Genomic DNA, 16,327 nt, shown 5'->3' with positions numbered 1-16,327 from the left:
ATGGAGCTCGGAGGTGCTGGCGCTAGAGAGAGGAGGAGAGAGAGCCCGAGGGGGGCCATCCCCTGCACCAACTGTGGCCGTGGAGGACACACCGCGGCCAGGTGCTGGGGAGGGTCTCCTGGGAGAGGGGACAACAGTTCACGCACTGGGGAGTCATTCCAGGTGAGTAGGCGCCCCACTTACCCAGAGCTCTCTGTTGGTCACATGTGTATACCTGTGAGATTTCCACAGGTGGCACCTCATTCCCAGCATAAGGCGCTAGTAGATTCAGGCGCAGCTGGGAATTTTGTTGATCGTGCATTTTGTTATAGGTTAGGAATTCCCCTTCGGCCGGTAGAAGCCCCCTTTCCTGTTCATGCCCTAGACAGCCGGCCGTTGGGGTCGGGGTTGATCAGGGAAGTCACAGCACCACTTAAGATGACGACGCAGGGGGGTCATGAGGAGATCATTCAGTTTTATCTGATTGACTCTCATGCGTATCCCGTGGTGCTGGGGCTTCCCTGGTTAAGCGCCCATGATCCTACCATTGCGTGGCAACAGAGGGCTCTTATGGAGTGGTCTGCCCAGTGTGTAGGGAGATGTCTAGGTGTTTCCTTAGGGGCGACCTCGGTAGAGAGTCCGAACCAAGTGCCCGCAATGCGCATTCCCCCTGAATATGAGGATTTAGCACTTGTGTTCAGCAAAACGAGGGCAACACGGCTACCACCTCATAGACAGGGGGATTGTGCGATAGATCTCCAAACAGGAGCGGCCCTTCCGCGGAGCCGTGTGTATCCCCTGTCTCAAGAGGAGACAGCGGCTATGGAGACTTACATAGCCGAGTCCTTGGCACAGGGATACATACGGTCCTCCACTTCCCCGGTTTCCTCGAGTTTCTTTTTTGTGAAGAAGAAGGACGGGGGTTTGCGCCCGTGTATTGATTACCGTAGTCTCAATCAGATCACGGTTAAGTACAGTTACCCTCTTCCACTGATTGCGACTATGACGGAATCATTACGCGGAGCGCGGTTCTTCACAAAGTTGGATCTCAGGAGCGCGTACAATCTGGTGCGCATTAGGGAGGGGGATGAATGGAAAACAGCATTTAGCACCACCTCGGGTCATTACGAGTATCTCGTCATGCCATACGGGTTAATGAATGCTCCTTCAGTCTTCCAATCCTTTGTTGACGAGATTTTCCGGGACATGCATGGGCAGGGTGTGGTAGTATACATCGACGACATCCTAGTGTACTCTTCTACACGAGCCGAGCATGTAGCCCTGGTGCGCCGAGTGTTGAGGAGACTGTTGGAGCATGACTTGTATGCCAAGGCAGAGGAATGCTTGTTCTTCCAGGAGTCCGTCTCCTTTTTGGGTTATCGGTTGTCCGCGTCTGGTGTGAAGATAGAGGTTGACCGTGTGTCGGCCGTGCGTAATTGGCAAACTCCAACCACTGTAAAAGAGGTGCAGCAGTTTTTGGGTTTTGCTAATTACTACCGGAGGTTTATCCGGGGCTTTGGACAGGTTGCAGCTCCCATTACGTCCCTGTTAAAGGGGGGTCCGGTTCGCTTGCAGTGGTCAGCTGAGGCGGACAGGGCATTTGTCAAACTGAAAAACCTGTTCACCTCGGCTCCGGTGCTGGCGCATCCGGATCCCTCTTTACCATTCCAAGTAGAGGTAGACGCGTCCGAGGCCGGTATTGGGGCAGTCCTGTCGCAACGGTCCGGCACGCCACCTAAGCTCCGCCCCTGTGCGTTCTATTCTAAGAAGCTCAGCTCGGCGGAGCGTAATTATGACGTAGGGGACAGGGAGCTGTTAGCTGTAGTCCAGGCCCTAAAGGTGTGGAGGCATTGGCTTGAGGGGGCTCAACACCCTTTCCTCATTCTGACTGACCACCGTAACCTGGAGTACATCCGGGCAGCTAGGAGATTGAACCCTCGTCAGGCTAGGTGGAACATGTTCCTGACCCGGTTTGTTTTTAAGATCACATACATCCCAGGGTCCCAGAACGGTAAGGCAGACGCCCTGTCCCGGCGGTATGACACAGAGGAGAGGTCCATTGAACCTACTCCCATACTGCCGGAGTCTTGTCTGGTGGCTCCGGTGGTGTGGGAGGTCGATGCGGAGATCGAGCGGGCACTGCGTACCGACCCTACTCCCCCCGAGTGTCCTGTGGGGCGGACGTACGTTCCGCTCGAGGTTCATGATCGCCTTATCTATTGGGCTCATACATCACCCTCCTCTGGACATCCAGGTATTGGCCGGACAGTGCACTGCCTTAGCGTGAAATACTGTTGGCCAACGTTAGCTAAGGATGTGATGGTTTATGTCTCCTCCTGCTCGGTGTGCGCCCAGTGTAAGGCACCTAGACATTTGCCCAGGGGAAAGTTACATCCCCTGCCCGTTCCACAACGACCATGGTCCCACCTCTCTGTGGATTTTGTGACCGACCTACCCCCCTCCCAGGGGAATACCACCATTTTGGTCGTTGTGGATCGGTTTTCTAAGGCCTGTCGTCTCCTCCCAATGCCGGGTCTCCCTACTGCCCTACAGACCGCTGAGGCCCTATTTACCCACGTGTTCCGGCACTATGGGGTCCCCGAGGATATTGTGTCTGACCGAGGTCCCCAGTTCACCTCCAGAGTCTGGGGGGCGTTCATGGAACGCTTGGGGGTCTCGGTGAGCCTTACCTCGGGGTACCACCCAGAGAGCAATGGGCAGGTTGAACGAGTCAACCAGGATGTGGGTAGGTTTTTGAGGTCCTATTGCCAGGGCCGGCCGGAGGAGTGGTCTAGGTATATCCCCTGGGCAGAGATGGCCCAGAACTCTCTCCGCCACTCCTCCACCAATTTAACACCTTTCCAGTGTGTTTTAGGGTATCAGCCGGTCTTGGCACCTTGGCACGAGAGCCAGATCGAGGCCCCTGCGGTGGATGAGTGGATTCGGCGCTCGGAGGAGACGTGGGACGCTGCCCATGTCCATCTGCAGCGGGCCATCCGTCGACAAAAGGCGAGCGCCGATCGCCACCGCAGTGAGGGACCGGTGTACGCACCGGGAGATCGAGTCTGGCTCTCGACTCGAAACCTGCCCCTCCGCCTGCCCTGCCGGAAGCTGGGTCGGCGGTGTCACGGATTCTGCCGAGGCTGCTCCTCCTCCTAGTTCGGGCAGGCTTCGGCGTTCGTCGTCCCCGGAGTACTAGCTGCCACCGTTGAATGTTTCTATGTGTGATTGCTTTTGTCTGTCTGTCACACCTGTGTCCGTTTGTGTCTGATTACGTGTTCTATAAGTTGCCTGTGTTGTATTGGTTAGGTTGTGTGTTGTTTTTCGCCTGTCCGTAGTGCTGCGTGTTTTGTATCTGTTTCGTTGTTTATTGTTTTACGCATAGTTTGCGTATAGCTCACCTCTGGTTTTCTTGAGGCCGTTTACTGTATCTTTGCCTTGTAGTTTCACCAGTAAACTTTGTTGGACTAAGCTTCGGTGTCCTGCGCCTGACTCCCACACCACATACACCTCAGCCTTGACAGAGCTAGGGGTTACACCTGGCTTCTTTCTATGGTATACGGTCAAGGGGTTACACCTGGCATATCCTTTCTACGGTGTAGGGGATAGGGGTTACACCTGGAAAATCATTTACAGTGGGGAAAAAAAGTATTTAGTCAGCCACCAATTGTGCAAGTTCTCCCACTTAAAAAGATGAGAGAGGCCTGTAATTTTCATCATAGGTACACGTCAACTATGACAGACAAATTGAGATTTTTTTTTCCAGAAAATCACATTGTAGGATTTTTTATGGATTTATTTGCAAATTATGGTGGAAAATAAGTATTTGGTCACCTACAAACAAGCAAGATTTCTGGCTCTCACAGACCTGTAACTTCTTCTTTAAGAGGCTCCTCTGTCCTCCACTCGTTACCTGTATTAATGGCACCTGTTTGAACTTGTTATCAGCATAAAAGACACCTGTCCACAACCTCAAACAGTCACACTCCAAACTTCACTATGGCCAAGACCAAAGAGCTGTCAAAGGACACCAGAAACAAAATTGTAGACCTGCACCAGGCTGGGAAGACTGAATCTGCAATAGGTAAGCAGCTTGGTTTGAAGAAATCAACTGTGGGAGCAATTATTAGTAAATGGAAGACATACAAGACCACTGATAATCTCCCTCGATCTGGGGCCCCACGCAAGATCTCACCCCGTGGGGTCAAAATGATCACAAGAACGGTGAGCAAAAATCCCAGAACCACACAGGGGGACCTAGTGAATGACCTGCAGAGAGCTGGGACCAAAGTAACAAAGCCTACCATCAGTAACACACTACGCCGCCAGGGACTCAAATCCTGCAGTGCCAGACGTGTCCCCCTGCTTAAGCCAGTACATGTCCAGGCCCGTCTGAAGTTTGCTAGAGTGCATTTGGATGATCCAGAAGAGGATTGGGAGAATGTCATATGGTCAGATGAAACCAAAATATAACTTTTTGGTAAAAACTCAACTCGTCGTGTTTGGAGGACAAAGAATGCTGAGTTGCATCCAAAGAACACCATACCTACTGTGAAGCATGGGGGTGGAAACATCATGCTTTGGGGCTGTTTTTCTGCAAAGGGACCAGGACGACTGATCCGTGTAAAGGAAAGAATGAATGGGGCCATGTATCGTGAGATTTTGAGTGAAAACCTCCTTCCATCAGCAAGGGCATTGAAGATGAAACGTGGCTGTGTCTTTCAGCATGACAATGATCCCAAACACACCGCCCGGGCAACGAAGGAGTGGCTTCGTAAGAAGCATTTCAAGGTCCTGGAGTGGCCTAGCCAGTCTCCAGATCTCAACCCCATAGAAAATCTTTGGAGGGAGTTGAAAGTCTGTGTTGCCCAGCAACAGCCCCAAAACATCACTGCTCTAGAGGAGATCTGCATGGAGGAATGGGCCAAAATACCAGCAACAGTGTGTGAAAACCTTGTGAAGACTTACAGAAAACGTTTGACCTGTGTCATTGCCAACAAAGGGTATATAACAAAGTATTGAGAAACTTTTGTTATTGACCAAATACTTATTTTCCACCATAATTTGCAAATAAATTCATTAAAAATCCTACAATGTGATTTTCAGGATTTTTTTTTCTCATTTTGTCTGTCATAGTTGACGTGTACATATGATGAAAATGACAGGCCTCTCTCATCTTTTTAAGTGGGAGAACTTGCACAATTGGTGGCTGACTAAATACTTTTTTTTCCCACTGTATATGGTGTAGGGCTAGGGGTTACACCTGGCATATACTTTATATGGTGTAGGGGATAAGGGTTACACCTGGCATATCCTTTCTATGGTGTAGGGCTAGGGGTTACACCTTGCATATACTTTCTATGGTGTAGGGGCTAGGAGTTACGCCTGGCATAACTTTTCTATGGTGTAGGGGTTAGGGGTTACACCTGCCATATCCTTTCAATGGTGGAGTGGCTAGGGGTTACACCTGCCATATTATTTTTATGGTGTAGGGGATAAGGGTTACACCTGGCATATCCCTTCTATGGTGTATGGGCTAGGGGTTACACCTGGCATATACTTTCTATGTTGTAGGTGCAAGGGTTACACCTGGCATATCCTTTCAATGGTGTAGGAGCTAGGGGTTACACCTGGCATATCCTTTCTATGGTGTACGGGCTAGGGTTTACACCTGGCATATCCTTTCTATGGTGTAGGAGCTAGGGGTTACACCTGGCATATCCTTTCTATGGTGTACGGGCTAGGGGTTACACCTGGCATATCCTTTCTATGGTGTACGGGCTAGGGGTTACACCTGGCATATCCTTTCTATGGTGTACGGGCTAGGGGCTACACCTGGCATATCCTTTCTATGGTGTAGGGGCTAGGGGATACACCTGGCATATACTTTCTATGGTGTAGGAGCTAGGGGTTACACCTGGCTTCTTTCTATGGTGTAGGGGTTGGGGTTACACCTGGCATATACTTTCTATGGTGTAGGGTCTAAGGGTAAACAACTGGCAGATCCTTTCTATGGTGTGGGGGCTAGGGCTTGATTTGATATTGAGCATATGAACAACTAATGTATTTGTTAAATACTTTATCTTCTGACCATGAACCAACCAAGTCCTACTAAATGGAGCATTGGTGACTTTCTTATGAGATTGCAATGACTTAGAGCTATTCATGTAAGCATTGGGTTGAGTGTGAAGCCAACGCCTTAGAATAGGCCTACCTTTGGTCTCGTAGTGGACCACCCCAGCAAAGTGCTGGATGCCAAACTGTGTCATGTAAGTGTTCTTAGGGGGGTGGTAGTTGGTGTTGAGTTTGTGCTGGGAGTTGAGTTTATACAGCATGGTGGCGTCTGTTCCCTGAGAGACACAAACAGAGAAAAAACATTTAGGCTGCGTCTGAAATAATAACCTCTTCTCTACATGGTCCTCTGTAGCTCAGTTGGTAGAGCATGGCGCTTGAAACATCTGGATGGTGGGTTCGATTCCCGGGACCACCCATACGTAAAATGTATGCATGCATGACTGTAAGTTGCTTTGGATAAAAGTGATTGGTAAATGGCATATATTATATTATTATCATAATTCAATATATGGGGCTCTGGTCTAAAGTCATGCCCTCTAAGGATTAGGGTGCTATCTCAGACGCACCCTTAAAGTTTGTGAACACAAACAAATATAATTCAATAGCACTTTATTAAACCACTCAAGGGCAAAGTCATAGTCAGGTTACAATTAAAATCTTTAGTTGCACCGTGGTCTTGGTGTGCAATACGGCAATACTCTCCACATGTCTCCTAGCGATAACAAAAAACGGTACCTTGTTACAGGGTTTTAAAAAACTAACTTTATAGTGCATGTAACTGTCCACCCCCTCTTACAATACCTAAACACAATATGCATATGAATTTACCTACAATGGTAAGATGCCATATTGGTACTGTACCTTGGGGAACTTGCTCTCCTCGTCTATGAGAGATATGATGTTCATGGGTTTATTGGCGATCATGTCCAGGGCATCCTGGTTGTCGGTGAACTCGATATGTTGCCAGTTGATGTCCTCTAGGTTGTACTCCTCCTGCTCCAGCTTGAACACATGCCTCACAAAGAACTGCTGCAGGTTCTCATTGGCAAAGTTGATGCACAGCTGCTCAAAGCTTCAGGGAAGAAGGAACATAGCGAGAGCGGGTCACTCTGCAGCCAATGAATTTAGGGGTGTGTGTGTGTGTGTCCTCACTTTGATAGTAAAACGTGTCAGTGTGTGTGTGGTTCAAGTGTGTGTGCGGTTGTGTATGATTCTCGTTGGCAAAATTGATGCACAGCTCCTCAAAGCTACAGGGAAGGAATGTAGCAAGAGCCGGTCACTGGACAGCCAATCGAGTTCAGATATAAAACCATGCAGTGAGCATGTCAACCACCAAATCAAAGAAAGAGGCTGTCGCTATCATCTCACTTTAGTCGGGTACATACTATTGTCATCAAATTTTTCAACAGAGAATAGTATTCATAACAATTATTATGTCATGGTATGTCATGTCATGTTCAGTTCCAATGTACCCTAAATGGACAACAAAGCTTTTAGACTACAACATCCCCAAAGCTGGGGTCAGTTAGAGGACCCACCTGTTGACAGTAAAGTTCTCGAAGCCGAAGATATCGAGCAGGCCGATGGACCTCCTTACGATCTTACTCTCACAGGACGGAGGTCTAAAGATGGCCGCGTTGATCTTGTCCACGATCCACACAAACAGCCTCCCATAGATACCCTGGGACAGGAGGGACGATGTTCGTTTACAATGTGTGTGTGTGTCTACACAAACAGCCTCCCATAGATACCCTGGGACAGGAGGGACGATGTTCGTTTACAATGTGTGTGTGTGTGTGTCTACACAAACAGCCTCCCATAGATACCCTGGGACAGGAGGGACGATGTTCGTTTACTATGTGTGTGTGTGTGTGTCTACACAAACAGCCTCCCATAGATACCCTGGGACAGGAGGGACGATGTTCGTTTACTATGTGTGTGTCTACACAAACAAACTCCCGTAGATACTCTGGGAGAGACAGCTTTCATTAGACAGGAGAGAACGTTTACCTTTTGTGAAGGATCTGATTTAGGAGTGTGTGTGTGTGTGTGTGTGTGTGTGTGTGTGTGTGTGTGTGTGTGTGTGTGTGTGTGTGTGTGTATGTCCTCACTTTGATACTAAAATGTGTGCGTGTTCCAGTGCATGCGTGTTTGTGAGGGTCCTGACCTTGACGAAGGCGTCCCTGACGTCCAGGCCCTGTTCCATGCTGAGGGGGGTGGACACACTCTCGCCCCGGGTGATCAGGGTACGAGTGGTCAGACATGACATCACGTCCTTAGGGTCCACCTACACAACAACACAACAACATACTGTAGTAGAGTACAACAACACAATATACAAACACTGTGATGCACTCTACAGTACAAGCCCAACACAGAGATGGTGTACCGGTAAGTCACTATTACCCACCTCCATCAGAGATGCAGCAGTGGACAGGTCTGGAGATCGCACCACCACACAGGCATCCAGGTTGTCATAGGTATGGGCTGTTGGAATGTATGCGTTTGCAAGGGGGAGGAAAGGGAGAAAGCAAGTGAAGAGTTTAGTTCCAAAACATTATATCCACCACATCTGTGTTTTTTCATCCGAAATGATTTCTTATGGGTACCTTCATCTTTGTGTAAAATATTACTGTTCTCAGATTTCTTATTCATACATTTTAGATGTTTATTAAAATTGGGTTTGTTGTAAAACGCTATATATCAATTGTTTAGCTGGAATGGAATGTTTGTATTCTGTATATTTGACTGTAATTGTCTCACCTAGCTATCTTAAGATGAATGCACTAACTGTAAGTCGCTCTGAACAAGAGCATCTGCTAAATGACTAAAATGTCAAATGTAAATATATTACATACAGATCTCATATTACTGTATTGATTCATAAAACATTTAATTGATGTCACAAATGTATCATTTGTACAGTTATTTATTACAAATGTAGTTATTTATCACATTTAACTATATAAAACCTAGCAGTACTACTTATTCCTCTGTGAGTGAGGCGGATATACAGTGAGGGAATAAAGTATTTGATCCCCTGCTGATTTTGTACGTTTGCCCACTGACAAAGAAATGATCAGTCTATCATTTTAATGGTAGGTTTATTTGAACAGTGAGAGACAGAATAACAACAAAAAAATCCAGAAAAACGCATGTCAAAAATGTTATAAATTGATTTGCATTTTAATGAGGGAAATAAGTATTTGACCCCCTCTCATTCAGAAAGATTTCTGGCTCCCAGGTGTCTTTTATACAGGTAACGAGCTGAGATTAGGAGCACACTCTTAAAGGGAGTGCTCCTAATCTCAGTTTGTTACCTGTATAAAAGACACCTGTCCACAGAAGCAATCAATCAATCAGATTCCAAACTCTCCACCATGGCCAAGACCAAAGAGCTCTCCTAGGATGTCAGGGACAAGATTATAGACATACACAAGGCTGGAATGGGCTACAAGACCATCGCCAAGCAGCTTGGTGAGAAGGTGACAACAGTTGGTGCAATTATTCGCAAATGGAAGAAACACAAAATAACTGTCAATCTCCCTCGGCCTGGGGCTCCATGCAAGATCTCACCTCGTGGAGTTGCAATGATCATGAGAACGGTGAGGAATCAGCCCAGAACTACACGGGAGGATCTTGTCAATGATCTCAAGGCAGCTGGGACCATAGTCACCAAGAAAACAATTGGTAACACACTACGCCGTGAAGGACTGAAATCCTGCAGCGCCCGCAAGGTCCCCCTGCTCAAGAGAGCACATATACAGGGCCGTCTGAAGTTTACCAATGAACATCTGAATGATTCAGAGGAGAACTGGGTAAAAGTGTTGTGGTCAGATGAGACCAAAATCGAGCTCTTTGGCATCAACTCAACTCGCCGTGTTTGGAGGAGGAGGAATGCTGCCTATGACCCCAAGAACACCATCCCCACCGTCAAACATGGAGGTGGAAACATTATGCTTTGGGGGTGTTTTTCTGCTAAGGGGACAGGACAACTTCACCGCATCAAAGGGACGATGGACGGGGCCATGTACCGTCAAATCTTGGGTGAGAACCTCCTTCCCTCAGCCAGGGCATTGAAAATGTGTCGCGGATGGGTATTCCAGCATGACAATGACCCAAAACACACGGCCAAGGCAACAAAGGAGTGGCTCAAGAAGAGGCACATTAAGGTCCTGGAGTGGCCTAGCCAGTCTCCAGACCTTAATCCCATAGAAAATCTGTGGAGGGAGGTGAAGGTTCGAGTTGCCAAACGTCAGCCTTGAAACCTTAATGACTTGGAGAAGATCTGCAAAGAGGAGTGGAACAAAATCCCTCCTGAGATGTATGCAAACCTGGTGGCCAACTACAAGAAACGTCTGACCTCTGTGATTGCCAACAAGGGTTTTGCCACCAAGTACTAAGTCATGTTTTGTAGAGGGGTCAAATACTTATTTCCCTCATTAAAATGCAAATCAATTTATAACATTTTTGACATGCTGGATTTTTGTATTGTTATTCTGTCTCTCATTGTTCAAATAAACCTACCATTAAAATTATAGACTGATCATGTCTTTGTCAGTGGGCAAACGTACAAAATCAGCAGGGGATCAAATACTTTTTTCCCTCACTGTATAGCGTTTTGCAACAAAACATGATTATTTGTCTCTCTGAATTGAAGCCATCAAGTGATACATTTTAAACAAATACATGGCCTCATGTAGCTCAGTTGATAGAGCATGGCGCTTGCAACGCCAGGGTTGTGGGTTCGTTTACCTCGGGGGGCCAGTATGGAAAATGTATGCACTCACTAACTGTAAGTCGCTCTGGATAAGAGCGTCTGCTAAATGACTAAAATGTCAAATGTAAATGTCTGTCATTGAACAACCCCATGCCATGATAAGGTAGTGAAAAAACACACCAATTTCTTTAAACAATCTAATTGATCAACATTTCTGAAAATGGATATATAGCGTTTTGGAATGAAACTCTTTAAGTCAATTAGCTAAGTCAATTATCCAAGTGCATTTATAACTTCTAACTCAATAGCTAACTTGTAGTGACGTGTCAGTTTAGGAAGACTATTTCTCTGTAAACCTGTAACAAAATTCAAGTGAAAACAAGACAGGGATTAACAACTTCCTCAAGGGTAATATCCCCTCACTTTTGCACACTTTCAATCTTTAAAATATCACTTTTGGGAGCAGCAAACAGTGCATGAACATAAGCCTTTTATATATATATATATAGATGGTCTTTTCTGCCCAGCTCCTGTGCCAAGTTGGAAGTCATTGTATTGTGCGTCAACACTCTGTTTCCAAAATGGCCACCTCTGCTCACCCTCATAGCGCAGGTTGCCCATGTGCAGGATGGCCGCCAGTAGTTTGGAGATCTCCCAGTTCTCTGTCTCTGTGAACATCAGCACCTTCATGGCTGACAGGATGCTGGAGTAATCCTTTAGGTCATCACGTCCATCACATTTCGTACAGTTCCCCTGGAGAGGGACACACACATACACATACATAAGCATAGGTACATAGGTATACACAAATCCATATATATATAGAGAGTTCGGCCAGGTTTTAGAACGGATGGCATGTTAGCGTATTTATTCTCGAAATGTTGGTGATGTAACAATACGAGTGCCTTCGATAATTCTATGAAATGCCCTGCTGTAAACAAGCAAAAGAGAGCAGCGAATTTAACATACGTTTCTATTTATTAGCATTTGGGATAATATGTATCCAAGTCTGTATTGTGGTGTCAACAAATTGAATATATGCTTTCACTGGACATCTTCAGAGGTTTTGAAAACTATCAGAAATCTCTCTACACATCCAACCCTTACACACAAGCACACACACACACACACACACACACACACACACAACTACCCATAAACACACACACAAAAGCACACACACACATGCACAGACACACACACACACACACAGTGTCAGAGTGGTGTGTGTAGATGAGTGGAAGGAATCAAGCGCAGGAACCAGGATGACTTCAACCGTCTTTTTAGTAACGTTCAAACACGTGAACAAAATAGTCGCCAACCCAACCGGGTGGCGCAAAACAATTACGCACAAACACAGTGCGAAATACACAAGAAAAGCGCACGCAGTGCGAACTCTCGGGACAAGCAACAACGAGAGAAATGTAACCATACAGAGGCAGTCTGACAATAAACAATCACGCATAACACCTGACCCAAACAAACGAAACTAAATAGGGAACATCATCAAACACAAACAAGGGACAGGTGTTACAAAGAGACAAAACCAAACGAACAAGAAACATAGAACGGTGGCAGCTAGTACTCCGGAGACGACGACCGCCGAAGCCTGCCCGAACAAGGAAGAGGAGCAGCCTCGGCCGAAACCGTGACAGTACCCCCCCCTTGACGCGCGGCTCCAGCCGTGCGCTGACCCGGGGCTCGGGGACGACCCGGACGACGCGGAGCAGGGCGCGCAGGATGACCCCGATGAAACTCGGTCAGCAGGGACTGGTCCAATATGTCCCTCCTTGGCACCCAGCACCGCTCCTCCGGACCGTACCCCTCCCACTCCACGAGATATTGAAGACCCCCCATCCGGCGTCTCGAATCAAGGATGGACCTCACGGTGTACGCCGGAGCCCCCTCGATGTCCAACGGGGGTCGAGGAGTCTCCTCAATCTCAAAGTCCTGGAGTGGACCAGCTACCACCGGCCTGAGGAGAGACACATGGAACGAGGGGTTAATATTCTTGTAATCAATAGGTAGTTCTAACCTGTAACTCACCTCGTTCAATCTCCTCAGGACTTTAAAGGGCCCCACAAACCGCCGACCCAGCTTCCGGCAGGGCAGGCGGAGGGGCAGGTTTCTGGTTGAGAGCCAGAGTCGATCTCCAGGTGCGTACACTGGCCCCTCACTGCGGTGTAGGTCGGCGCTCGTCTTCTGTCGACGTATGGCACGCTGCAGATGGACGTGTGCAGCGTCCCACGTCTCCTCCGAGCGCCGCACCCACTCATCCACAGCGGGGGCCTCGATCTGGCTCTCATGCCATGGTGCCAGAACCGGCTGGTACCCTAATACACACTGAAAAGGGGTTAGTTGGGTGGAGGAGTGGCGAAGAGAGTTCTGTGCCATCTCGGCCCAGGGCACATATCTCGCCCACTCCTCCGGCCGGCCCTGACAGTATGACCTCAGAAACCTACCCACATCCTGGTTCACACGTTCAACCTGCCCATTACTCTCCGGGTGGTAACCCGAGGTAAGGCTTACCGAAACCCCCAACCGTTCCATAAATGCTCTCCACACTCTGGAGGTGAACTGGGGGCCTCGGTCAGACACTATATCCTCGGGTACCCCGTAATGCCGGAAGACATGGGTGAACAGAGCCTCTGCGGTCTGTAGGGCAGTGGGTAGACCCGGCATGGGAAGGAGACGACAGGCCTTCGAGAACCGATCCACAACGACCAGGATGGTAGTATTCCCCTGTGAGGGGGGAAGGTCGGTAACAAAATCCACCGAGAGGTGGGACCAGGGTCGTTGTGGAATAGGCAGGGGTTGTAACTTACCCCTGGGCAAATGTCTGGGCGCCTTACACTGGGCACACACCGAACAGGAGGAGACATAAATCCTCACATCCCTAGCTAACGTTGGCCACCAGTACTTCGTGCTAAGGCAGTGCACTGTCCGGCCGATACCCGGATGGCCAGAGGAGGGGGACGTATGAGCCCAACAAATGAGGCGATCGCGTACCTCGAGCGGAACGTACGTCCGACCCACTGGACACTGTGGAGGACTCGGGTCGGTGCGTAACGCCCGCTCGATCTCGCCATCAACCTCCCACACCACCGGTGCAACCAGACAAGACTCTGGTAGTATGGGCGTGGGCTCAACGGACCTCTCCTCCGCGTCATACCGCCGAGACAGAGCATCTGCCTTCCCGTTCTGGGACCCAGGGATGTATGTGATCTTAAACACAAACCGGGCTAGAAACATAGTCCAGCGGGCCTGGCGAGGATTCAGTCTCCTAGCTGCCCGGATGTACTCCAGGTTACGATGGTCAGTTAGAATGAGGAAAGGGTGTTGAGCCCCCTCGAGCCAATGCCGCCACACCTTTAGGGCCTGTACCACGGCTAACAGCTCCCTGTCTCCTACGTCATAATTCCGCTCCGCCGGACTGAGCTTCTTTGAATAAAACGCACAGGGACGGAGTTTAGGTGGAGTGCCAGAACGCTGGGAAAGAACGGCCCCTATCCCGGCCTCTGACGCGTCCACCTCTACCTGGAACGGTAAAGAGGGATCCGGATGCGCCAACACCGGCGCCGAGGTAAACAGGTCCTTCAGTCTCCCAAATGCCCTGTCCGCCTCGGCTGACCACCGCAAGCGCACCGGACCCCCCTTTAACAGAGACGTTATGGGAGCTGCCACCTGTCCAAAACCCCGGATAAACCTCCGGTAATAATTCGCAAAACCCAAGAACCGTTGCACCTCCTTCACAGTGGTTGGGGTCTGCCAATTACGCACAGCTGACACCCGGTCTACCTCCATCTTCACCCCTGACGCAGACAACTGGTAACCCAGAAAGGAGACCGACTTCTGAAAAAACAGACATTTCTCTGCCTTGACATATAGGTCATGCTCCAACAGCCTCCTCAATACTCGGCGCACCAGGGCTACATGCTCTGCACGGGTAGGACTGTACACCAGAATGTCGTCGATGTACACAACTACTCCCTGTCCCTGCATGTCCCGGAAAATCTCATCGACGAAGGATTGGAAGACTGAGGGAGCATTCATTAACCCATATGGCATGACTAGATACTCGTAGTGTCCGGAAGTCGTGCTAAACGCTGTCTTCCATTCATCGCCCTCTCTAATGCGCACCAAGTTATATGCGCTCCTGAGATCCAATTTTGTAAAGAACTGCGCACCGTGCAGTGACTCCGTCATAGTCGCAATCAGAGGAAGTGGATAGCTGTACTTCACTGTGATCTGATTGAGACCGCGGTAATCAATACACGGGCGCAGACCTCCATCCTTTTTCTTCACAAAAAAGAAACTCGAGGAAGCGGGTGAAGTGGAGGCCCGTATGTATCCCTGTCTAAGAGACTCAGCGATGTACGTCTCCATTGCCTTTCTCTCCTCTTGAGACAAGGGATACACATGGCTCCGCGGGAGAGCTGCTCCTGACTGGAGATCTATCGCACAATCCCCCCGTCTATGAGGCGGCAGCTGCGCCGCCCTAGTCTTACTAAACACCAGTTTCAAATCCTCATACTCGGGGGGAATATGCAGTGCTGTCATTAGATTCGGACTTTCCACCGAGGTCGCCCCTATGGAAACACCCAGACACCGCCCCTCACACTGGGCAGACCACCCTTTAAGAGCTTTCTCTCGCCACATAATAGTAGGGTCATGGGTCATCAACCAGGGAAGACCCAGCACTACCGGATACGCAGGAGAGTCAATCAGATAGAGCTGAATTATCTCCTCATGACCCTCCTGCGCCATCATCTGAAGGGGTGCTGTGACCTCCCTAATCAACCCAGACCCTAACGGACGGCTATCTAGGGCATGAACGGGAAAAGGCTTATCAACTGGAAGGAGGGGAATCCCTAACTCTATACAGAACTGGCGATCTACAAAATTCCCAGCTGCGCCTGAATCTACCAGCGCCTTATGCTGGGAACGAGGTGCAACCTGTGGAAAACAAACAGGCAAGGTTAGGTGCACGACAGAAAGCTCTGGGTAAGTAGGGCGCCTACTCACCTGGGGGGACCCCCCAATGCGTGACCTGCCTTCTCCCTCACCGGGGGACCCTCCCCAACACCTAGCCGCGGTGTGCCCTCCACGGCCACAGTTAGTGCAGGGACCGGGCCCCCTCTGGTTCCTACTCCTCCGTTGCCTAGCGCCAGCACCCCCGAGCTCCATCGGGCTCGGCTCGGAGGTGCTGGAGAGTGGAATGGGCGGACCCCCCCCGGTACGTCCACGGGTGGCGAGCAGGGTATCCAGCCGAATGGCCATGTCGACAAGCTGGTCAAAGGTCAACGAGGTGTCCCTGCACGCCAACTCTCGCTGGACGTCCTCCCGGAGGCTGCAGCGGAAGTGGTCGATATGGGCCCGCTCATTCCACCCTGCATCGGCCGCTAGGGTCCGGAACTCCAATGCAAAGTCCTGGGCGCTCCTCATCCCCTGTCGGAGGTAGAACAGACGCTCCCCCGCCGCCTTCCCCTCTGGTGGATGGTCAAACACAGCACGGAAGCGGCGGGAGAACTCCGCATAGTTAGTAGTAGCGGC

The 16,327-nt window shown here is 49.5% G+C and overlaps 1 protein-coding gene across 1 annotated transcript in view; it reads right to left on the bottom strand.

Annotated features, from left to right (window-relative positions):
• myo7ab (myosin VIIAb) overlaps window positions 1-16,327 on the bottom strand; it is a gene marked incomplete at its 3' end in the record, with an annotated part of 64,703 nt that overhangs the window by 36,861 nt on the left and 11,515 nt on the right. The window contains exons 6-11 of the mRNA XM_084178848.1: window positions 11,374-11,527; window positions 8,465-8,541; window positions 8,222-8,341; window positions 7,593-7,735; window positions 6,916-7,126; window positions 6,194-6,329 (exon numbers count right to left, since the gene is read on the bottom strand). Of these exons, the coding sequence (XP_084034974.1) occupies window positions 6,194-6,329; window positions 6,916-7,126; window positions 7,593-7,735; window positions 8,222-8,341; window positions 8,465-8,541; window positions 11,374-11,527 (841 nt within the window). The remainder of the gene's footprint in view (window positions 1-6,193; window positions 6,330-6,915; window positions 7,127-7,592; window positions 7,736-8,221; window positions 8,342-8,464; window positions 8,542-11,373; window positions 11,528-16,327) is intronic.

Source organism: Coregonus lavaretus, assembly GCF_964263955.1.
Source record: "Coregonus lavaretus genome assembly, chromosome: 15".
Classification (NCBI taxonomy): Eukaryota; Metazoa; Chordata; class Actinopteri; order Salmoniformes; family Salmonidae; genus Coregonus; species Coregonus lavaretus.
Note: the sequence above shows the minus strand (reverse complement) of the source record. Positions and strands in the feature narration are given on the sequence as shown.